Source organism: Oncorhynchus masou, chromosome 18, assembly GCF_036934945.1.
Source record: "Oncorhynchus masou masou isolate Uvic2021 chromosome 18, UVic_Omas_1.1, whole genome shotgun sequence".
Taxonomy (NCBI): Eukaryota; Metazoa; Chordata; class Actinopteri; order Salmoniformes; family Salmonidae; genus Oncorhynchus; species Oncorhynchus masou.
The window spans coordinates 50944789-50970467 of record NC_088229.1 but is presented as its reverse complement, the minus strand read 5'-3'; the positions used below and the strand labels follow the sequence as shown (position 1 = coordinate 50970467).

The 25679-nt window shown below is 41.4% G+C and overlaps 1 protein-coding gene across 2 annotated transcripts; it reads right to left on the bottom strand.

The window, feature by feature from the left end:
* Positions 1-316: 316 nt before the first annotated feature.
* On the bottom strand, positions 317-19090 carry pelo (pelota mRNA surveillance and ribosome rescue factor). Of its 2 annotated transcripts, none has more exons than XM_064923600.1 (13): positions 18875-19090; positions 9495-9587; positions 7683-7833; positions 7365-7455; positions 5140-5303; positions 4418-4478; positions 4058-4219; positions 3751-3801; positions 3566-3635; positions 3184-3255; positions 2342-2416; positions 2144-2175; positions 317-871 (listed from the first exon to the last, which is right to left on the bottom strand). In XM_064923600.1, exons 1-13 carry the CDS (start codon positions 18913-18915, stop codon positions 777-779), a joined length of 1158 nt encoding a protein of 385 aa, XP_064779672.1. In that variant the 5' UTR covers positions 18916-19090; the 3' UTR covers positions 317-776. The 2 variants fall into 2 exon arrangements, with proteins under 2 accessions (XP_064779672.1, XP_064779674.1); XM_064923602.1 differs by having other exon boundaries at positions 9495-9583.
* Between the last annotated feature and the right edge of the window lie 6589 nt (positions 19091-25679).

The window sequence follows — 25679 nt, the reverse complement described above, 5'->3', positions numbered from 1 at the left end:
TTAATGATGGATGTCAGGGAATTGTTGTTTTGCTTTTGAACCCAAATGTCAGTGTTATTACTTTGCAATGAGATGGACACACATCTACACGATTCTGTATCAGTTAAAATGCAGTAGGCCTTTGCCTCCAGTGACCAACTTAAATTTTTTCAATGAAAAGGATTGCAATAAAATTAAATAAATATATATTTATATCTCCTGTTTCCAGTAATACTCCCTTTCAGTGTTTGACCATTATAATTTTCTTGTCAGAAACAACTGTTACTGTGGCACCAAAAAAGTTACTACGAAAAGAACATGGCAGGACAAGAAAACGTAAGCTTTGCCGGTTTAATTGCAAGAGATATATATATATATATACACACTCTAAAGGAAAAATGTAGATGCAAAACTCTCATTAGAAATTAATTATACATGTTTATCAATATTAATACCCTGTACTAGCATTTTATATCCAGATCAATCAGGTGTGCTTTTTCTGTGTATTTATTATTATTTGTGTTTTATTCAGACTTGGCACCAAACAAATTACAGGCTTAACCATAGCATTAATGTAAACCAGAGTTTATCTTTCAGGCTTAACATTGGTACCACTTCTACTTGTACTGCACCTTAAACCCAAAAGCACAAGCATGTCAAATTCTGTGAGTATGATGATAAAGCAATAATGGTCAGGTTATGCACTCTATTTCTTCTTGCAACTTTGCGCTGTGTTCCTCACAGTTCTGCAGACTAAGAGTACCCCCAGGTCTAATTTCTCTGTTGCAGTGTGTCCTTTATTCTTCATCAGAGCTGCTGTCATCCTCAGGCTCCGATAGATCAGCGATGGGGAAACGCAAGATGGCCGCCACTCCACTGAGCTGGGTCAACTCTGTACAAGGGAGAGACAGATGAGGCTGCTCAACTGTTTAAGCAAATTATACAATATTTGGTTGACAAATAATAAATATCACACACTCAATGATGCAATGCTACTCAGTAACCCTATCAGTGAAATCCACTATGGTGAGAAGAAACATTGGGTGTTTCTCAATATGCATACAACCGTATCTCCACACTCATGCGCCGAGTGCATTCTCCGACCACATTCTTGTGAGTACGTTCTTGTGAGGAATGCATAAAAACACATTTGAGAAGCACTCGCACTCCCCCTACTGTGTTACCTTACGCTTCACCTCCCCATTCACCGAACCTTCTTCTAGCCAAGTCAATGGCAACAATAGACAAAACAAGATATATACAAAGCAAACTTCCTAATTGTCAGCTAGATATGTAAATCATAATAATCTAGCTAGCCAGCTAGTTAAACAAGAAAAAAATGACCTAAAACTAAAGTTATGCAAGGTAGATGTATATTTTTCATAGGTAGCTACCAATTCTTTGTGGCTAGCTAGCTAGCCCTATTGACTTACAATAAACTTATCCATTCACTGAACCATCTTCCAGCCAGGACAACAATGGCAATAGAGACGAAACAAGATATACACAAAGCAACCGTTTTACTTCATAACTAACAGCTAGCTATATGTGAATCGTAATAATGTAGCTTAACAGGCAAAAATGACCTTCAACTAATATTATGCAAGATAGATGTCAATTGTTTGTGGGTAGCTCGCAAACAATTATTCGTGGCTACCTGGCTAGTTAACAGTACTAGTAGCTAGCCCTATTGACTTATTATGGGCTTGCGATCTACGGTACGTAGGCAGGTAAACATGCCAAAACTAACACAGCATGTATTTATTAACATATCAAGTTAAAATATCGTAGTCAGGCAACATATGAAAAGTGAATAGGCAACATTTCATTCTGAAGTCGGAGTGTTTTTTCTTACGCTTCAGCTCAAATAATGGCCGACATTTATTTCAATAAATGTTGCATCCTTTTGTACGTAGTTGCGTACAAAATACTTTCCGTTGACATTTACGTCGATGCATGTACAAACGGAGTACGTATTTGAGAAGTGCCCTCTGTGCTCCGTTTCACATACTTTGATTTGCACTCGAACTCCGACCCTACCGTGCTCCAATTTGCATGCTCGGAGCACGGCAGTATGCATTGAGAAACACCCATGGTATACTACCAACAACACCTGTGAAATTGGCATTGACATGTCACTGAATATGGAAGGAACAAAACTTACGTTCTCCAGATACATGAAGGCTTGAAAATATTCTGTGGAAGAAAATAAAGAGGATCAGAATGAGAGTCGAGGACATGATCACTATAAGAAACAATCATCATAATTACAGTATAACTTGTCTACAGTAGCCTATCATATTTTTTTTTACTCATCATATTTTCAGCATTATCATCGTTTCTCTTTCCTGCCTATCCCTACCTCACGGTTCCACCATTGTCTCTCACGTTATCTACCAGCCGTACGTATCTACTCCGTGTGGCCACATCCTGGTGCCTGGGGACAGAGACATCCAAATGAAATTAAGAACATGCACAGATAAGCGACGACACCCTCTCACAGCTCATCTTCTCGCTGCCTGCTCTTTCTATGACAGACTGACCAGGTGAAAGCTATGATCCCTTATTGATGTCACTTGTTAAATCCACTTCAATTTGTGTAGATGAAGGGGAGGAGACAGGTTACAAGAAGCATTTTATTAAAGCTTTGAGACAATTGAGATGTGTTGTGTATGTGTGCCATTCAGAGGGTGAATGGACAAGACAAAATATTTAAGTGCCTTTGAAAGGTTTATGGCAGTAGGTGCAGGCCCCCTGGATTGAGTGTGTCAAGAACTGAAATGCTGCTGGGGTTTTCACGCTCAACAGTTTCCCGTGTCTATCTAGAATGGTCCACCACCCAAAGGACATCCAGTCAACTTGATACAACCGTTGGAGTCAACTTGAAGAGGTCATTCCCCAACAAATTGAGGCTGTTCTGGGGACAATTCAATATTAAGAAGATGTTCCTAATGTTTTGTACACTCTGTGTAAGTCTACTTATCTTGAGAATAGAATAACTTTCTTTTTTTCTGGAGGGAACTTTGGTTGTGGCATTCGAGTTAGGTTATAAACACATATGAGCATAATTCACACATGACAGATACGCATGCATTGTATGTATAGGTCTCTATCCTCACTTTCTCAAATATTTATATAAAACACACACAAAATACAACGTTTTCCCCCACAGAAATCCAGATATAATTCCATAAAACTACATACCTGAAGAGCTTATCGCTAATCAATAAGATGTCAATAGCCAGTGCTTCGGAAGCTTTCTCCACGTGAGCCAACCTGCGTCATCAAGTGAATAGAAAGGTGTTTAGTAGTGGTGGAACACGAGGACTCTCAATGTCATAGTCAGTCATTGGCATCGTGTTCAGTAGGGCACACTGTAGCAAAACGTTTTGCAACGGAAAACTTGTTCTTATTAGCCTAATTCAGATTTTAGAGCTCAAAGAAAGAAGACAAACCAAAACAGGGAGGGACCATCTAGACGTGTCCAACAACGTACATTTTCGTTTTCTGTTGCTAAACGGTAAAAAAGTGTAAAAACTGTTTTTGCTGTATGCCCTAATGAACACGACCACGGTCTCTCTCTCACCCATAGAAGGCTCTGTCGGGCTCATGTTGTAGCATCTTGTAGAAGTCCTCCAGGGCTTTCACCTCCCCTGCTGCCTGTGAGTCACAGAGAAGACAAAGCATGAATAAACTGCAGTGTTCCTATTGAAAGGACCACGCAGCTGGATTAATAGACTATTAGTAGGATTAATAGACTAAACGGGACACTCGCCTTGGTATCAGACAATCTAGCCGTGACAGCTGGATCGCATAGAATCTCTGCAGGAAAAAAAACAACCCAGTAAGCAATGCCCCACAGAAAAGGAAGAAATATCAAAACAACATTCTGAAATAAAATAAACATAAATAACACATTACTTAAAGTTGACAAGTATATGTATTATTACATCTTATAAGCATGATAATAAGATATAAGGGGTTACAGATGCTTATAGCAATTCTTACAATGCATTACAACCACATTAATAATGCATTGTAATAATACATTGTAACATTATCAAAACATGTCCCCTACCTTTTAGGGAGTATTTGTGTCCCGAGGAGGAATGGACTAACATGAACTTGGGCCTATTCTCCAGCAGAATCTTGGAGTCTTGTCGGACTGCTTCTCTGAAGAGGTAGGCCATGAACTGGTCCTTCACAAACCCTGGACTGGCCACCAGTATACACTTCACCACTGACACAAAAAAAGACAGAGGACCAGAGTGAGAAAGAGGTGTTATTAGGTAAAAGGTGAGTAGGTGTGTAGGCGGAGAGACCGTCACGTAATCTAAATCTGCCCCATTTCACAGGCCAGATGATGCCTGCTTAATCAGCCCTGAGTTGTGTTCAGTATGGAGTTTCACCATGAAGGGGGATATACTAGAGGACCCACCGTCAAAGTTGATATGTCTGAGGATCCCCTGCATCACTGCCTCATAGAACCTATCCAGGGCCTGAGAGAGGGAAAGAACCCATTAGGAAACCAAACCCTTGCACATACTGATTGTTAAAGACGCTTACACACAGGAAAATAAAATACAGCCGCCTCCATTGGTTTCTATGTAAAGCTGGCAGCAGGTTTGCCTGCCACCCAGGCGAGAGCGGAACAGGGAGGGACGGCAGCTGCCGCCAAGGGCACGCGAGGTACATGCTTCTCTTCCACTCCAGTTAAACACTTTCATCTTCTCGTGCTGGGTGCAGCTGCCTCTCCTCTTGCGAGGGATGGTTGCCCCCACCTCGGGCCCTTAGTAGGGTCATAGCAGGGGTCACCAGCACCAGGTTGGCCAGACTCTCATGCATCACCAAGGCTAATTACTTTTGTATTACCATAGAATAGTCACACGGATTTCAAATACTTCCAGGAACACTCAAATGGCAATTACTCACTGATAGTAGAACTGTAGTATAGCGTATGATCATTGTTCTGTGTTTGTTCCAAATATGACAACAACCATAGTTGGCTACACAGCACAAATAGATCTGGGACCAGACTAGGATTCTGTAGCATAGTTATAGTGTAACAGAGTTAGATTTGCAGCATGCCGCTAGTGCCAACTTTGGCAGCTCCCTGTCTGTAAGCCCCTTTAATGATGGGGTCATGAAGCCAATACTGACCTTCTCGTGCTGGGTGCAGCTGCCTCTCCTCTTGCGAGGAATGGTCACCTCCACCTTGGCCCTTAGTAGGGTCATAGCAGGGGTCACCAGCACCAGGTTGGCCAGACCCTCCTGCATCACCACGGCCGCTACGTCTGCCTTTTGGGTGGGGTCACACGCCTGCTCTGTGAGAGCCACAGGACATAGAATAACAGTTCAGGTTGCATACAGGCCTAGGTACTCAAAACAGGGCTCGCACTCTGTGGTAAATCTATTTACTTATCCACGACTTTCCATGTCTACAGATAAGAATTTCCATGTGACAACTTTCACACACATTAGGCAATGCAATGTACTGTAATGTTTCTGATCATTTAATGTATAAACTGTGATCCATATGAAACATTCCCTGATTTTCCATAATTGCATCAATGTATTTACTAAATTCCCTGACTTTTCCTGTCTGGGATGCGTATTTGAAAATTCCATGATATTCCTGACATTTCTCGACCAGTGGGAACCATGTCAAAACAGGTCTCAATACAGAGAACCATATGAAAGACTTAGTGAGTGGAATACCTTGAAATTCAATGATTTTGATTGACAGATTAGGCACAAAACAACAAAACAGGGATTTAAGCCTTTGAGGAGCACCATCACCTCACAGGTTACAAGTACACACTAGAGGTCGACCGATTAATCAGAATGGCCGATTAATTAGGGCCTAATTAGGGCCGATTTCATGTTTTCATAACAATCGGAAATCAGTGTTTTTGGGCGCCGATTTACGATTTTTATACCTTTATTTAACTAGGCAAGTCAGTTCTTATTTCAATGATGGCCTAGGAACGGTGGGTTAACTGCCTTGTTCAGGGGCAGAACGACAGATTTTCACCTTGTCAGCTCAGGGGATCCAATCTTGCAACCGTACAGTTAACTAGTCCAACGCTCTAACCATTGCACTCCACGAGGAGCCTGCCTGTTATGCGAATGCAGTGGAAGCCAAGGTAAATTGCTAATTAGCATTAAACGTATCTTATAAAAAACAATCAATCATAATCACTAGTTATGACTACTAATCCAGTTTAGCAGGCAATATTAATCAGGTGAAATTGTGTAATTTCTCTTGCGTTTATTGCATGCAGTCAAGGTATATGCAACAGTTTGGGCTGCCTGGCTCATTGCGAACTAATTTGCCAGAATATTACGTAATTATGACATAACATTGAAGGTTGTGCAATGTAACAAGAATATTTAGATTTAGGGATGCCACCCGTTAGATAAAATACAGAACCGTTCCGTATTTCACTGAAATAATAAACGTTTTGTTTTCGAAATGATAGTTTCCGGATTCGATCATATTAATGACCAAAGGCTTGTAATTTCTGTATGTTATTATGTTAATTAAGTCTGATTTGATAGAGCAGTCTGACTGAGCAGCAGCAGGCCCGTAATCATTCATTCAAACAGCACTTTCGTGCTTTCTGCCAGCAGCTCTTCGCAAGCACAGCGCTGTTTATGACTTCAAGCCTATCAGCCTAATGGCTGGTGTAACCAATGTGAAATGGCTAGCTAGTTAGCTGGGTGTGCGATAATACCGTTTCAAACGTCACTCGCTTTTAGATTTGGAGTAGTTATCCCCCTTGCACTGCAAGGGCCGCGGCTTTTGTGGAGCGATGGGTAACGCTGCTTCGAGTGTGGCTGTTGTCGATGTGTTCCTGGTTCGAGCCCAGGTAGGGGCGAGGAGAGGGACGGAAGCTATACTGTTACACTGGCAATACTATAGTGCCTTTAAGAACATCCAATAGTCAAAGGTATATGAAATACAAATGGTATAGAGAGAAATAGTCGTATAAATACTATATTAACTACAACCTAAAACCTCTTAACTTGGAATATTGAAGTCTCATGTTAAAAGGAACCACCAACTTTCATATGCTCATGTTCTGAGCAAGGAACTTAAACGTTAGCTTTTTTTACATGGCACATATTTTACATGGCACATACTGCATATTGGCACAAAATGGAACGTTTCATTATTTATTTGAGGCTAAATTGATTTTATTGCTGTATTATATTAAGTTAAAATAAGTGTTCATTCAGTATTGTTGCAATTGTCATTATTACAAAAAAAACACACACCAAAAAAAAATGGGCCGATTAATCGGCAGCGGCTTTTTTGGTCCTCCAATAATCGGTATCAGCGTTGACAAATCATAATCGGTTGACCTCTAGTACACACTCACCGATCCTATCGAGGACGACACTATCCCAGATCTTTTTGGCAAGTGTAAACTTCCTGTTTAGCTCCAACTCAATGGTGTGGTAAGCCCCCATCTAGGGACAGAGGAAAAAGCACTTCCTTCACTTGCTACCACAAAACAACAACAAAAATAAAATTGGAAACTCCACGTAACTTAGACCATTAGCATTAGCTTTCCTAGCATCATGATTTGTCTACTGGTAATGTGACAACGCCAAACTAACATAATAACAGTTACAGGCTAAAGTGGAAGTGCGGTGGAAGTGCGTTGTTTTTGTCCTCAACGTTGTTAATCTCGGACCTTCACATATTGATTCTCTTGGATGTTGGTTCCCTTCACCCTCAGCTGGCAGGCCTGTGAGTCAAAGTCAATAGTATCCACACACAAACACAGGGTGGTGCGCACTCTCGAGCTCCCCACGCTGCCCGTGGATGACTCAGTCTGCACCTTTCTGAGGAATCAGGGAGAAAGGTATCATGGGTCACTAAGGCTGCGCTTTGTAGTAAAGGTGTGTGTGTGAGAGAGCGTGAGTGAATGAGTGAGTGAGTGACAAAGTGAGGTAGAGAGCTTTTCTCACTTGAACTGTAATGCTCTAATTATTTTTGAATTACCATAAAATAGTCAATATGGCATTATACACTGCTCAAAACAATAAAGGGAACACTTAAACAACACAATGCAACTCCAAGTCAATCACACTTCTGTGAAATCAAACTGTCCACTTAGGAAGCAACACTGATTGACAATAAATTTCACATGCTGTTGTGCAAATGGAATAGACAACAGGTGGAAATTATAGACAATTAGCAAGACACCCCCAATAAAGGAGTGGTTCTGCAGGTGGTGACCACAGACCACTTCTCAGTTCCTATGCTTCCTGGCTGATGTTTTTGTCACTTTTGAATGCTGGCGGTGCTTTCACTCTAGTGGTAGCATGAGACGGAGTCTACAACCGGTTTGGCGGTGGGTCAGTCATGGTGTGGGGTGGCATTTCTTTGGGGGGCCGCACAGCCCTCCATGTGCTCGCCAGATGTAGCCTGACTGCCATTAGGTACCGAGATGAGATCCTAAGACCCCTTATGCTGGTGCAGTTGGCCCTGGGTTCCTCCTAATGCAAGACAATGCTAAACCTCATGTGGCTGGAGTGTGTCAGCAGTTCCTGCAAGAGAAAGGCATTGATGCTATGGACTGGCCCGCACGTTCCCCAGAACTGAATCCAATTGAGCACATCTGGGACATCATGTCTCGCTCCATCCACCAACGCCACGTTGCACCAGAGACTGTCCAGGAGTTGGTGGATGCTTTAGTCCAGGTCTGGGAGGAGATCCCTCAGGAGACCATCTGTCACCTCATCAGGAGCATGCCCAGACGTTGTAGGGAGGTCATACAGGCACGTGGAGGCCACACACACTACTGAGCCTCATTTTGACTTGTTTGAAGGACATTACATCAAAGTTGGATCAGCCTGTAGTGTGGTTTTCCACTTTAATTTTGAGTGTGACTCCAAATCCAGACCTCCATTGGTTGATAAATTTGATTTCCATTGATAATTTGTGTGTGATTTTGTTGTCAGCACATTCAACTATGTAAAGAAAAAAGTATTTAATAAGAATATTTCATTCATTCAGATCTTGGATGTGTTATTTTAGTGTTCCCTTTATTTTTTTGAGCAGTGTACTATGTCACACAGATTTCAAAGACTTCCTGAAACACTCAAATGGTAACCATCCACTGATGGCAGAACTGTAGTATGATCATGGTTTGGAGCAGGATTATATTAACCTGTTACCAGATCTGTTTTGTGCCAAACATGACAACAAACATATTTAGCTACAAAGAACAAATAGATCTGGGACCAGACTAGGATTATGTACCATAGTGAAAGTGTAACAGAGTTAGATTTGTAACCTCACTCCATAACTTGAAATGTTTCCACCCACACGATCAAATCGCTAACTTTTCTATAGCGCAGTTGGCTAAGATGTTGTCAAGTGGGCAGTCCAGTGAGTTTGCAAGACAGAGAATCCGAGATTGAGTACCAGTGCAGGCTCGAGTGGAAGGAAGTTATGCTGTTAAGCAAGCACAATGAAATCCGTCACAATAGCAAGTTACCTAATAGTGGAGGCCATAAGACTGTCACCGATCTGCAGTAAGTTGTAAGTGTGCCACATGTCCTCTGCCTCTTCCGGCATCAGTGTCACCTGACTGGGACACACACACACACACACACACACGCACACACACACACACACAACCTTGATAATGGAACTCAGTTCAGGTTGTGTGAGATTGAAAGTAATCAAAATCAGCAGTAATGGGAATTGCTATTAGTGGTTCAAGTCAATGTTGGAAGGTTAGTCATTCAATTTGATCAAGACAATAACAACTGTTTCTGTGTAGCAATGAGGATGGAAATGTATTGAGCAGGGGTTTTCAAACTGGGTTCCACTTCCCCCAAGGTACTGCAGGGGGTCTACCAGTCAAAAGTTTGGACACACCAACTCATTCAGGGGTTTTTCTTTATTTTTATTATTTTCTACATTGTAGAATAATAGTGAAGACATCAAAACTATGAAATAACACATACGGAATCATGTAGTAACCCCAAAAAGTGTTAAACAAACCAAAATATATGTTATACTTGAGATTCTTCAAAGTAGCCACCCTTTTTGCCTTGACAGCTTTGCAGCTTTGCACAGTCTTGGTATTCTCTCAACCAGTTTCATAAGGTAGTCACCTGGAATGCAATTTTAATTAACAGGTATGCCTTGTTAGAAGTTTATTTCTGGAATTTCTTTCCTTCTTAATGTGTTTGAGCCAATAAGTTATCTTGTGAGAAGGTAGAAGTGGTACCCTATTATAGCAAGAACAGCTCAAATAAGCAAAGAGAAATGACAGTCCATCATTATTTTAAGACACGAAAGTCAGTCAAACCAGAAAATGTCAAGAACAAAAACCATCAAGCGCTATGATGAAACTGGGTCTCATAAGGACCGCCACAGGAAAGGAAGACCCAGAGTTACCTCTGCTGCAGAGGATAAGTTCATTAGAGTTAAATGCAACTCAGATTGGACACCATTAAGAAGAAGAGACTTAATTGTGCCAAGAAACATGAGCAATGAACATTAGACCGGTGGAAATCTGTCCTTTAGTCTGATAAGGCCAAATTTGAGATTTTTGGTTCCAATCGCCGTGTCTTTGTGAGACGCTGAGTAGGTGAACGGATGATCTCTGTGTGTGTGGTTCCCACCGTGAAGCATGGAGGAGGTGTGATGGTGCTTTGCTGGTGACATGATCTGTGATTTATTTAGAATTGAAGGCACACTTAACCAGCATGGCTACCATAGCATTCTGCAGCTATACGCTATCCCATCTGGTTTGCGCTCAGTGGGACTATAATTTATTTTTTAACAGGACAATGACCCAAAACACACCTCGGGGCTGTGCAAGGGCAACTTGACCAAGGAGTGATGGAGTACTGCATCAGATGATCTGGCCTCTACAATTACCCAACCTCAACCCAATTGAGATGGTTTGGGATGAGTTGGACCGCAGAGTGAAGGAAAAGCAGCCAGATCTGTGCTTAGCATATGTCGGAACTCCTTGAAGACTGTTGGAAAAACATTCCTCATGAAGCTGTTTGAGAGAATGCCAAGCGTGTGCAAAGCTTTCATCAAGGCAAAGGGTGGCTAATTTGATTAATTTGTTTCACACTTTTTTGGTTACTTCATGATTCCATATGTGTCATTTCTTAGTTTAATGCTTAATAAAGATCTTGTACCATTGGAATAGTATTTCATTCCAATGGTAACTACCTCTAATTTCCTTCATACTGAACGCAGAGACAAAAAAATGGTATCCACGGTGGTATTCTGTTGCAGCTAGTGATTCAGTAAATAATTATTTTTCACATAAAAAAAACTATATGTATTTATACAGTGCCAGTCAAGATTTGGACAAACCTACTCATTCCAGGGTTTTTCTTTATTTGCACTATTTTCTACATTGTAGAATAATAGTGAAGACATCAAGTTTTTAAAGAAATAATTATGTGAAAAATAATTATTTAATGAATCACTAGCTGCAACAGAATACCACCGTGGATACCATTTTTATGTCTCTGCGTCCAGTATGAAGGAAATTTGAGGTAATTTCATGAGACAATGCCAACTAGCATTAGAACAATGTTGAAGTCTACAGGAACAGTTAACATGCTACCTGTTCCTGTTCACCTGACTGAGGAAGTAGATAAATAAATTACAGTCATTGGAGCTTATTACAGGGTTTTCTATGTTGACAATTCTTAAGTGGGCCGTCTAAGTGGTTATTTTCAGGATGGAAAAACTGTTTGTGTCAACTTAAACAACTAAAACCAGATAGAAAGCATGCAGAAAAGATATTGAACTATATATATTTTTTTCTCAATAATACCATCGTTGAGAACTAACAATCAAATACAAGCAAAAAATATATATAAAACTTGTATTTTCCTACTAGCACTGACTTTGTTGATAAAATCATAACTTTGACGGAAAATGTACACTACATGTCCAAAAGTATATGGACACCTGTTCATCGAACATCTCATTCCAAAATCATGGGCATTAATATGGAGTTGACCCCCCATTGCTGCTATAACAGCCTCCATTCTTTTGGGAAGGCTTTTCACGAGATGTTGGAACATTGCTGCAGGGACTTGCTTCCATTCAGCCACAAGAGCATTAGTGAGGTTGGGCACTGATGTTGAGTGATTAGGCCTGGCCCGCAGTCGGCGTTCCAATTCATCCCAAAGGTGTTCGATGGGGTTGACGTCAGGGCTCTGTGCATGCCAGTCAAGCTCTCCAACACCGATCTCAACAAACCATTTCTGTATGGACCTTGCATTGTGCACGGGGGCATTGTCATGCTGAAACAGGAAAGGGCATTCCCCAAACTGTTGCCACAAAGTTGGAAGCACGGAATCGTCTAGAATGTCATTGTATGCTGTAGTGTTAAGATCTCTCTTCACTGGAACTAAGGGACCAAGCACAAACAATAAAAAACAACCCCAGATCATTATTTCTCCACCACCCAACTTTACAGTTGGCACCACGCTGTCGGGCAGGTAGCGTTCTCCTGGCATCCACCAAACCCAAATTTGTCTGTCGGACTGCCAGATGGTGAAGCGTGATTCATCATTCCAGAGAACGCGTTTCCACTGCCCCCAGAGTCCAATGGCGGTGAGCTCTACACCATTCCAGCCGACGCTTGGCATTGCACATGGTGATCTTAGGCTTGTGTGTGGCTGCTCAGCCATGGGAACGCATTTCATGAAACGCCCAGTTCCTGTGCTGAAGTTGCTTACAGAGGCAGTTTGGAACTCAGTAGTAAGTGTTGCAACAAGAGGACAGAGGATTTTTAGGTGTTACGTGCTTCAGCACTCGGCGGTCCCGTTCTGCGAGCTTGAGTGGCCTACCACTTCGCAGCTGAGCCGTTGTTGCTCCTAGACATTTCCACTTCACAAAAACAGCACTTACAGTTGACCAGGGCAGCTCTACCAGTGCAGAAATGTGACAAAATTACTTTTTGGAAAGGTGGCATCCTATGGCGGTGCCACGTTGAAAGCCACTGAGCTCTTCATTTTGGCCATTCTACTGCCAATGTTTGTCTATGGAGATCGCATGGCTGTGTGCTCAATTTGATACCTGTCAGCAAAGGGTGTGACCGAAATAACAAAATCCAATAATTGAAGGGGTGTCCACATACTTCTGCATACAGTGCATTCGGAAAGTATTCAGAACCCTTTCAGTTTTTCCACATTTTGTTACGTTACGGCCTTATTCTAAAATTGATTACATTGTTTTTTCCCCTCATCAATCTACACACAATACCCCATAATGACAAAGCAAAAACTGTTTATTTTTCTTCACATTTAATACAAAAACTGAAACATCACATTTACGTAAGTATTCGGACTCTTCACTTAGTACTTTGTTGAAGCACCTTCGGCAGTGATTACAGCCTCGAGTCTTCTTGGGTATGATGCTACAAGAGTTGCACACCTGTATTTGGGGGGTTTCTCTCATTCTTCTCTGCAGGTCCTCTCAAGCTGTCAGGTTGGATGGGGAGAGTCAGTACACAGCTATTGTAGGTCTCTCCAGAGATGTTTGATAAGGGTTCAGGTCCGGGCTCTGACTGGGCCACTCAAGGACATTTAGAGACTTGTCCCAAAGCCACTCCTTCGCTGGAGCAGGTTTTCATCAAGGATCTCTCTGTACTTTGCTCTGTTCATCTTTCCCTCTATCCTGACGAGTCTCCCAGTCCCTGCTTCACCGTAGGGATGGTATTGGCCAAGTGATGAGCGATGCATGGTTTCTTCCAGACGTGAAGCTTGGCAATCAAGCCAAAGAGTTCAAACGTGGTTTCATCAGACCAGAGAATATTTTTTTCTCATGGTCAGAGTCCTTTAGGTGTGTTTTGGCAAACTCCAAGAAGGCTGTCATGTGCCTTTCACTGAAGGGTGTTTTCCGTCTGGCCACTCTACCATAAAGGCCTGATTGGTGAACTGCTGCAGGAAGGTTCTCCCATCTCCGCAGAGAAACTCTGGAGCTCTGTCAGAGTGACCATCGTGTTCTTGGCCACCTCCTTGAGCAAGACTCTTCTCCCTCAAGTGCTCAGCTTGGCCAGGCGGCCAGCTCTAGGAAGTGTCTTGGTGGTTCCAAACACCTTCAATTTATGAAAGATGGAGGCCACTATGTTCTTGTGGACCTTCAATGCTACAGACATTTTTTTGTACCCTTCCCCAGATCTGTGCCTTGACACAATCCTCTTGGAGCTCTACGGACAATTCCTTCAACCTCATGGCTTGGTTTTTGCTCTGAAATGCACTATTACCTGTGGGACCTTATATAGACAGGTGTGTGCCTTTCCAAATCATGTCGAATCAATTGAATTTACCACAGAAACAAATCGGAAAGTAGAAACAACCAAGTTGTAGAAACATCTCAAGGATGATCAAAGGAAACAGGATGCACCTGAGCTCAATTTCGAGTCTCATAGCAATCAGTCTGAATACTTACATAAGTAAGGTATTTCCATTTTTTATTTCATACATTTGCAAAATAAAAATAAAAACTGTTTTCACTTCATCCTTATGGGGTATTGTGTGTAGGTTGATGAGGTTGGAGCGGCAGGATAGCCTAGTGGTTAGAGCGTTGGACTAGTAACCGGAGGGTTGCAAGTTCAAATCCCCAAGCTGACAAGGTCGTTCTGCCCCTGAACAGGCAGTTAACCCACTGTTCCTAGGCCGTCATTGTAAATAAGAATTTGTTCTTATCTGACTTGCCTAGCTAAAAAAAAGAGAAAAGAGTGAAGGGGTCTGAATACTTCTGGAATGCATTTTATATAATAGCGTACTTACACCAACGGTGATAAGTGATTGTCTCACCTAGCTATTTTAAGAACACAAGAAAAATTAACTGTAATTAACTGCTCTGGATAAGAGCATCTGCTAAAAGGCCTTAAATATAAATGTCAAGGATAATTGAAAATTCCAAAAACCAGGCACATGCTCATTGATTTTGTAATGTTTGCGCAGAGGAACACAGCATTAGCCATGGCAATATGCACAGAATTAAAGTAATTTAGCTTCAAATCTTCAAAATGTGTACTGCAGAAAATGTGATTTCCGACAGTAACATTTTCTGTATGCCAAGAAACCTTTACATTTCTAGTTAAAAGACTGTTAGAGTTTACACTTCCTCATAGAATGAACTGTGGCCCGTGAGGTCTAAAATAAAAATTAACTCCTTACCAAATCTATTTATTTTAAAATGTTGATTACTTCTACTTGACATTCACCTTATGATAAAACATGACGGGATTATACACTACGCAAAAATAAAGGGAACACTTAAACAACACAATGTAACTCCAAGTCAATCACACTTCTGTGAAATCAAACTGTCCACTTAGGAAGCAACACTGATTGACAATAAATTTCACATGCTGTTGTGCAAATGGAATAGATGAAAGCAGGTTCACACTGAGCACGTGACAGACGTGACAGTCTGGAGACGCCATGGAGAATGTGCTGCTGCCTGCAACATCCTCCAGCATGACCGGTTTGGCGGTGGGTCAGTCATGGTGTGGGGTGGCATTTCTTTGGGGGGCCGCACAGCCCTCCATGTGCTCGCCAGAGGTAGCCTGACTGCCATTAGGTTCCGGGATGAGATCCTCAGACCCCTTGTGAGACCATATGCTGGTGCGGTTGGCCCTGGGTTCCTCCTAATGCAAGACAATGCTAGACCTCATGTGGCTAGATTGTGTCAGCAGTTCCTGCAAGAGGAATGCATTGATGCTATGGACTGGCCCGCCCGTTCCCCAGACCTGAATCCAATTGAGCACATCTGGGACATCATGTCTCGCTCCATCCACCAACGCCACGTTGCACCACAGACTGTCCAGGAGTTGGCGGATGCTTTAGTCCAGGTCTGGGAGGAGATGCCTCAGAAGACCATCTGTCACCTCATCAGGAGCATGCCCAGGCATTATAGGGAGGTCATACAGGCACGTGGAGGCCACACACACTACTGAGCCTCATTTTGACTTGTTTTAAGGACATTACATCAAAGTTGGCTCAGCCTGTCGTGTGGATTTCCACTTTAATTTTGAGTGTCACTCCAAATCCAGACCTCCATGGGTTGATAAATTTGATTTCCATTGATAATTTTTGTGTGATGTTGTTGTCAGCACATTCAACTATGTAAAGAAAAAGTATTTAAGACTATTTCATTCATTCCGATCTAGGATGTGTTATTTTAGTGTTCCCTTTATTTTTTTGAGCAGTGTATATATTTTTGCTAACATACAGTGGGGCAAAAAAGTATTTAGTCAGCCACCAATTGTGCAAGTTCTCCCACTTAAAAAGATGAGAGGCCTGTAATTTTCATCATAGGTACACTTCAACTATGACAGACAAAATCCAGAAAATCACATTGTAGGATTTTTAATGAATTTTTTGCAAATTATGGTGGAAAATAAGTATTTGGTCAATAACAAAAGTTTATCTCAATACTTTGTTATATACCCTTTGTTGGCAGTGTCAGAAGTCAAACTTTTTCTGTAAGTCTTCACAAGGTTTTCACACACTGTTGCTGGTATTTTGGCCCATTCCTCCATGCAGATCTCCTCTAGAGCAGTGATGTCTTGGGGCTGTTGCTGGGCAACACGGACTTTCAACTCCCTCAAAAGATTTTCTATGGGGTTGAGATCTGGAGACTGGCTAGGCAACTCCAGGACCTTGAAATGCTTCTTACGAAGCCACTCCTTCGTTGCCCGGGGGTGTGTTTGGGATCATTGTCATGCTGAAAGACCCAGCCATGTTTCATCTTCAATACCCTTGCTGATGGTAGGCTTTATTACTTTGGTCCCAGCTCTCTGCAGGTCATTCACTCGGTCCCCCGATCATTTTGACCCCACGGGGTGAGATCTTGCGTGGAGCCCCAGATCGAGGGAGATTATCAGTGGTCTTGTATGTCTTCCATTTCCTAATAATTGCTCCCACAGTTGATTTCTTCAAACCAAGCTGCTTACCTATTGCAGATTCAGTCTTCCCAGCCTGATAAGGTCTACAATTTTGCTTCTGGTGTCCTTTGACAGCTCTTTGGTCTTGGCCATAGTGGAGTTTGGAGTGTGACTGTTTGAGGTTGTGGATAGTTGTCTTTTATACTGATAACAAGTTCAAACAGGTGCCATTAATACATGTAACGAGTGGAGGACAGAGGAGCCTCTTAAAGAAGGTCTGTGAGAGCCAGAAATCTTGCTTGTTTGTAGGTGACCAAAAACGTATTTTCCACCATAATTTGCAAATAAATTCATTAAAAATCCTACAATGTGATTTTCTGGATTATTTTTTCTCATTTTGCCTGTCATAGTTGAAGTGTACTTATGATGAAAATTACAGACCTCTCATGTTTTTAAGTGGGAGAAAAGGCACAATTGGTGGCTGACTAAATACTTTTTTTGCCCCACTGTATGGGTAGTCTGGACAATAGAACGAGTCAAAATTCACCCAGGGCTGAAAAATAGCAAACGACGTTGGCTAAGCAGGAACACTAGCGCAAGCCCATAAGCTAATGAATGGAATCGAACGTTCACAGAACCTGACTGGTGACGCTTAGAATTCCATTTCGCCTAAATGGCACCAAAAAAAATGTATCCTTTTTTTATTTTAACACTACAATATGTTCTGAAGACGAAACGTAAAAAATAACAACTCGTGTAAGAGGTAAATATCCGCACATCGATGGTGCCAAGTGTGCTGAATAAAATGAAGTAGGGGAAAAAATGGCAACTTTTGACTATTTCTGGTCTAGCGACCGATGACAGGAGAGTACCCTGCCCAACCTTGTGTAATTAGAAAGAGGAGATTATCTTGATTAAAATGGTGTCCGCCTTGAAATAAAATCTAAATATACACATTCCGAGATATTTGGCGAAATATAACAGCATGCCTCTCCATAGGAAAACAATGGGGGTGAACTCAGCGTTCCAAGGGCAAAAGGTATTTCGGGGATAGCGTTTGATGACAAGGAGTACGCTGTCCAGCCTTACACAATTAGAAAGAGGAGATTATACTGTTTAAAAATAGTGTCAACTTTGGAGAGAAAAAACTAAATATAAACATTGCGAGATATTTGGCAAAATAGACAGACATATCTATATTTCCCCGTAGTAAACAATGGGACGACCTCAGAGTTCCATGAGTATTTTTTGTTGTTGTTGTTTACATTCTAACTAACCAGCAACGTGGACAGGTCTCTTGCCATCAATAGCAAGGCAGGCATTGTGACGTAGAACAATAAACTGGGAATAGAACGTTCACAAGGCGAGTTGGTGCCACGTTGCTCAATGGAACTAATAAGCCTGTTTTTTCGTGATTACTTCAAAACTACGGCAAGCAGCTGGGACAGACGGTCATATTATGAAACGTGGCTCCACGACGGATGCAATGAACTAGTTCAACGGATGCAATGAACTAGTTATCAGAAAAAAAGCATTGTTAAAAATGTAATGTGTCCAGGGTCGCCGGTTTACCTGCGCGGGGGTCCCTGGACAACAAAAGTTGGAAAACCCCTGGTATAAAGCACTCAGCACAACAATATTATAATGCAATTGTATTCCTATGATGATATTCTAGCTAAACTAGCTAGTATGTATGACTATGGACAACTGCCCATAGTCATACATGCTAAAAATAAAGGTGCTCAGCAGCTGATAAACCAGGACGGCCATTTCCATGTCAAATTAAACAACACATGGATACAACATTGTTCTTGTTTAATGATGTATAGAAATGCATACAATACACTGGTGGTGACTGAATAGTTGCACTGTACCAGAAGTATTTACTGCTACGTCGGACACATGTGCTAACTAGCGACAGACTTGCGCGAGCGTTAACGTTCGTTAGCTTACCAGCTAGCTAACGTTAGCTTGTTGACGTTACTTACCCGGCATTGTCTTTTTCGATATCTTTATGAAGCAACTTCATGGTGTAATAGGTTTGTTATAAACTACAGTATTATTTGCTAGCATTTGAAGGAGTTATTATTACATTTAGCTAGTGTCATATTTACTTCCTCTCAAGAGTCTAGTTATCTATTTCTTTAGAATGAACCGCTCAAGAGATTTGGGTTGGCGGCCTGGCCTCCGTTCCGCCAGCAAGAATAAGTAATACCAAGCAGGAACAAGGTGGCAATTTCCGTTCAAAATAAAAGTCTCACAGTGAAGATGGTAGATTTTTTGGTTCTTTCGAAATTCGTGCAGTAATACATGACAATACAAAACGATACACATAAATTTAAAAAACAAAGAAATATCAGAAAGAGCAGAGTCCGGAATATAAATATATATATATGTATGTATAATGGTGTGTATAGACAGTATGGACAGTATATTAATAGAAAATGTGCATACAGAAGTAGTTATATAGCACGAGTCTTGACAAGAATACGGTCTATACATATGAAGTGGGTAAAACAATATGTCAACATTGTGACCAGTGTTCAATCACTATTTACCGTGCCTTCTGAAAGTATTCACACCCCTTGACTTTTTCCACATTTTGTTATATTACAGCCTGAATTTAAAATGGATTCAATTGAGGTTTTGTGTCACTGATCTAATCACAATACCCCATAATGTCAAAGTGGAATTATGATTTTTGACATTTTTGCAAATTAATTAAAAATGAAAAGCTGAAATGTCTTGAGTCAATAAGTATTCCACCCTTTTGTTATAGCAAGACTAAATATGTTCAGGAGTAATAATGTGCTTAACAAGTCACATAATAAGTTGCCTGGACTCACTCTTTGTGCAATAATAGTGTTTAACATGATTTTTGAACGACTACACACATACAATTATCTGTAAGGTCCCCCAGTTGAGCAGAGAATATCAAGCGCAGATTCAATCACAAAGACCATTGGTAGATGAGTAGAAAACAACAGACATTGAATAATCCCTTTGAGCATGGTGCAGTTATTCATTACACTTTGGATGATGTATCAATACACCCAGTCACTACAAAGAGGTCCTTCCTAACTCAGTTGCCAGAGAGGAAGGAAACCACTCAGGGATATCACCATGAGGCTAATGGTAATTTTAAAACAGTTATAGGGTTTAATAGCTGTTATAGGAGATAACTGCAGATGGATCAACAACATTGTAGTTACTCCACAACACTAACATAAACACCATAGTACCTTCCAAGCTCATCATCAAGCTTGGGGCCCTGGGTCTGAACCCCGCACTGTGCAACTGGATCCTGGACATTCTGACGGGTTGCCTACGGGTGGTGAAGGTAGGCATCAACACCTCCACTACGCTGATCCTCAAACAGGGGCCCCACAAAGGTGCATGCTCAGCTCCCTCCTGCACTCCTTGTTTACCCACACACGCCTCCAACTCAATCATCAAGTTTGCAGAAGACACAACAGTGGTAGGCCTGATTACCAACAACGGCGAGACAGCGTACAGGTGAGGGCCCTGGCATAGTTGTGCCAGGAAAATAACCTCTCCTTCAACGTGAACAAACCGAAGGAGCTGATTGTGGACTTCATGAGACAGCAGAGGGAGCACGCCCACATCTAAGTTCCTTGGAGTACACATCACTGACAATCTGAAATGGTCCATCCACACAGACAGTATGGTGAAGAAGGAGCAACAGCTCCTCTTCAAACTCAGGAGGCTGAAGAAATTCGGCCTGGCCCCTAAGACCTTCACAAACTTTTACAGGCCTGTCGGGCTGTATCACCGTCTGATACGGCAACTGCTGTTGAGAGTGAAAAACCCAGCATCATTGCAGTTCTGCCTAAAAAATTAATTGACTTTGTCTCGCCAAAACGTTTGACCTGATGCATGTTTTGGCACGTAAGTTTCCCTCGGGCCAGTGGCGTGTATTCATGGATGCCAAATGAAGTTGCCAGGCTTCATGGATGCCAAAGGAAATTGCTAGGCTACCCCAAAACATTTACCAAAAAATAATATATATATATTTAAATACATACAGTATATCACAAAAGTGAGTACACCCCTCACATTTTTGTAAATATTTGAGTATATATTTTCATGTATGAGTGCTGTCAGCATTGCTGCAGAGTTTGAAGGGGTGGGGGGTCAGCCTGTCAGTGCTCAGACCATACGCCGTACACTGCATCAAATTGGTCTGAATTGGTTGTCGTCCCAGAAGGAAGCCTCTTCTAAAGATGATGCACAAGAAAGCCCGCAAACAGTTTGCTGAAGACAAGCAGACTAAGGACATGGATTACTGGAACCATGTACTGTGGTCTGATGAGACCAAGATGAGTGCTGCCGGCACTGGGGAGCTACAGTTAATTGAGGGAACCATGAATGCCAATATGTACTGTGACATACTGAAGGAGAGCATGATCCCCCTCCCTTCGGAGACTGGGCCGCAGGGCAGTATACCAACATGATAACGACCCCAAACACACCTCCAAGACGACCACTGCCTTGCTAAAGAAGCTGAGGGTAAAGGTGATGGACTGGCCAAACATGTCTCCAGACCTAAACCCCATTGAGCATCTGTGGGGCATCCTCAAACGGAAGGTGGAGGAGTGCAAGGTCTCTAACATCCACCAGCTCCGTGATGTTGTCATGGAGGATTGGAAGTGGACTCCAGTGGCAACCTGTGAAGCTCTGGTGAACTCCATGCCCAAGAGGGTTAATGCAGTGCTGGAAAATGATGGTGGCCACACAAAATATTGACACTTTGGGCCCAATTTGGACATTTTCACTTAGGGGTGTACTCACTTTTGTTGCCAGCGGTTTAGACATTAATGGCTGTGTGTTGAGTTATTTTGAAGGGACAGCAAATTTACACTGTTATACAAGCTGTACACTCACTACTTTACATTGTAGCAAAGTGTAATTTCTTCAGTGTTGTCACATGATTAGATATACTCAAATATTTACAAAAATGTGAGGGGTGTACTCACTTTTGTGATATACTGTATATAACATTTTTTTGTTGTTGCCTATTTGTGTTTCATAATTTTCCTTCAATTCACAAGAGGCTGAATGTATGTAACAGGAGAAAGCATCTGATCAAGCAAAACAGTGCCCCACTGTCTCTCTGTGTATTGGCCATCTACCTGATGCTGTCTGGTCCAAACGAGTATGACATTGTTGGCGCCCGTAGCATTGAAGGCAAGGGAAGCCAGCGAGCTTTTGGCCTACCTTTACAAAAAAAATCTTACAAATGTGCCAGTTTTGAGCTAAACTGAGCGAGCTCAACTGTGAATGGTCCTGACGCACCAAAACAAGGTGTCAAGGGCAGACAGAAAAACTGGAATTGTTGCATCTCATTATGTTGTTGTCCTCAAGTGGCTTGGCTTCCCCAGTGATTTTACCCACACACCGCTACTGCCTTGGGCTGATTTACATGTGTAAAGTCTGCAGCCTGCTCATCATCATTAGGATAATGTAGGTCATTTATAGGTATGCAAATCAGTTAACACTCCATTTACTGATCACATTGTCTCCATTGTTTTGCTTTAGCAGTTAGCTTCTCACCTAATCACCCACAAATAGTCGGATTTTGGCACCTCCAATTTAAGGGCAAGCCAAGAGTCTGGTGTGGAATGGCATTTTTAATTCACATGGGAAGCAAACAGAGAGTAAGTTAAAATAATCAATGTATTCCTTTATAATTAAGATATATCCCTGCATTAGTCAGTCAGCAGAGTTAAAGTGTCAGTACAAAGTCCAGAATGGACCTTGGTTTTATGAACATAATCTATAGTTTTTCCTGCATAGCGCTGTACAGTATTTTTTTTCTCAAATCAAATCCAATTTTATTTGTCACATACACATGGTTAGCAGATGTTAATGCGAGTGTAACGAAATGCTTGTGCTACTAGTTCCGTGTTTGTACCATATAGTGTTTAGGGGGCCCACGCAAACTTTTTGTTCAAACTAATCTGTTTGGTTTGCTCGGGACACTAGTGAGTAGGCTGGACCCTGGTTTTATGGACACACAATCAATTATGTTTGGTGTAAAATGTATGTCCAATAAGATTTTTTTACTGCATTTAAGCTGATTGGCCACTCTTTAAGGGCCGCAAGATGACGCTCCTCGGTGTGTAAACTATGTGGATTTGGAAAATAAAAGTGTTCCTGAGTAGAATGGACATCCTTATTACTGCAACACAATGTACAGGCAATAATGTACAGTCCAATAAATGATAGGAGTGCACAAACAGCATTGTTGACCATTTAAGCTTAAAATAAATACAAATACATTTATAGAAATACTTTAAATTATTATTTGTATAATATCTAATATAAAATATATTGCTAATTGTGCAAATGTATCATAATTTCCGCCTACTTATTAATTTAACAAATATACAGGACGGGACTCTTATTCTGAAGGATTACGCTGGGCTCAAACACAAACTCCCGTGCGAGTGCGCATTCATAACCCGGAAGTGCTTAGTTATTCTTGCCTATTTCACATCGTTGATAGCCTGTATATTACATCATAAAGAAGCAACGGTTCCGGTATAGAAACATGGTTTCAACTGTTCGGTTTCGACTTCTCTTACAGTTTTGTTTCGGTACTGCAGTTTAACCAGAGCTATTATGTACCCAAAGACAGCACAGTATAAAGCTAGGCAAAATGCTTCTCCAATATAAATCCCGGCAATGTCATGTTGACGCCTAGATGAAACCAGTTTCAGGTTGGATATTCACGCTTTCAAACCACTTGAGCCACAGACTCCAAATAAGTGTCATGATGTTGGAAATATTGTGAAATACGTTGCAAAGCTAATAAACATGTGGAAATGTAAGCAGTATTTTGTATTCCTAGTTTAATTAGTTAGTACAAAGTACAAACTTTTTTTAACATTTGAATTTCAATAGCTCTTTGGTCATGTGACCTACTAACTTCAAACAAGGTTCAGAATGTACACTCAGTGGGCACACGCTCAGTGGGCACACCCTTTAGTTTGTCAATTTTCATCTCACACGTTTTTACATACATTTTCAAACATTCTAATTTCAAAAGCTCCTTGGTTATGTGACCTGCTGACTTCAAACAAGATTCAGAATGTACATTCATTGGGCCTACATATTGCACACCCTTTAGTTTGTCAATTTTCATCTCACATGATTTTACATGAATTTCTCCAACTTTAGAATTTCAATAGCTCCTTGGTCATGTTACCTACGGACCTCAAACAAGGTTCAGAATGTACGTTCAGTGGGCCTACACATTGCACACCCTTTTTTGGTCCATTTCCATCTCACACGATTTTACATGAATATGCCTGCTCTGCCCCCTGAAGGACAGTGACCCCATTGACCTGGTGACCTCTGACTCCTAGCCTCTAGGCCTACAATCCCTGCCCACCTGCCTGCCCTCTCACTGGGCCTGAGAGTGTATAGCTTACTCCCTGGAACTGCAGACCTCCAGTCCTTATTATAATCATAATACTGAATATAATGTGTGTAGTTTTAGTCAAGAATTAGAACAAGGACTTCCTGTTCCTTGTTAGAAACGAATGGAGCTATCGTCAGACCGGCTGGAATACTGTGTTCCTTACAGGACATTCTGTCCCTACCCAGGGAGTGGAGAGAACTTGGGCTTGTAGTAATTGTTTAACAGGTGGCAGACAATGTGAGAAGGCTTGTGAACTATATTTCCATTGTATTTGAGAAGAGGGGGGATATTTATGACAAAATGTGAGGTATATAAACCAATGTACATGGTATTATGACCAGAGCTCTTGGGAATAAACGCTATTGATTAATTTTGAGACTGATCTTTGTCTATTTTATTGCAAATAAGAACCTTACAAATTCTTAGAAACGGACAAAGTGTTTTGCTTTGTTATAATTGAATTGGTTAACACCACATAGGAATTAAATTCCTCTAACATAGAGACAGTGGGAATCTCGTTCATCCATTCATGCGCGTCACTAATTAGATGACGAGGCATTTGGCAACCTCAAGGGACTCTTACTTATGTCCCGCCGTTTACCCCCGCTTCATAGAATTTCCTCACTTTGACATGAGGGGATCACAGCCACCCGTGGTATCATCAGAGGCTTTTCTGTCTTACAAACTGGACATCAGTTGCCGCTATTCTGAACCTCACTTGAGTCCAGTAGGTCACATGACCAAAAAGCTATTGAAATTAGAATGATTACAAAATTCCTGTGAACTCGTGTGAGATGAAAATGGACAAACTAAAGCGTGAGCAATATTGAAGGGTAGTCATTCGTTGCTCTAGAGGAGATCTGCATGGAGGAATGGGCCAAAAAACCAGCAACAGTGTGTGAAAACCTTGTGAAGACTTACAGAAAACGTTTGACCTCTGTCATTGCCAACAAAGGGTATATAACAAAGTATTGAGATAAACTTTTGTTATTGACCAGAAAGTATACGCACCCCTTGACTTTTTCCACATTTTGTTATATTACAGCCTGAATTTAAAATGGATTAAATTGAGGTTTTGTGTCACTGATCTAATCACAATACCCCATAATGTCAAAGTGGAATTATGATTTTTGACATTTTTGCAAATTAATTAAAAATGAAAAGCTGAAATGTCTTGAGTCAATAAGTATTCCACCCTTTTGTTATAGCAAGACTAAATATGTTCAGGAGTAATAATGTGCTTAACAAGTCACATAATAAGTTGCCTGGACTCACTCTTTGTGCAATAATAGTGTTTAACATGATTTTTGAACGACTACACACATACAATTATCTGTAAGGTCCCC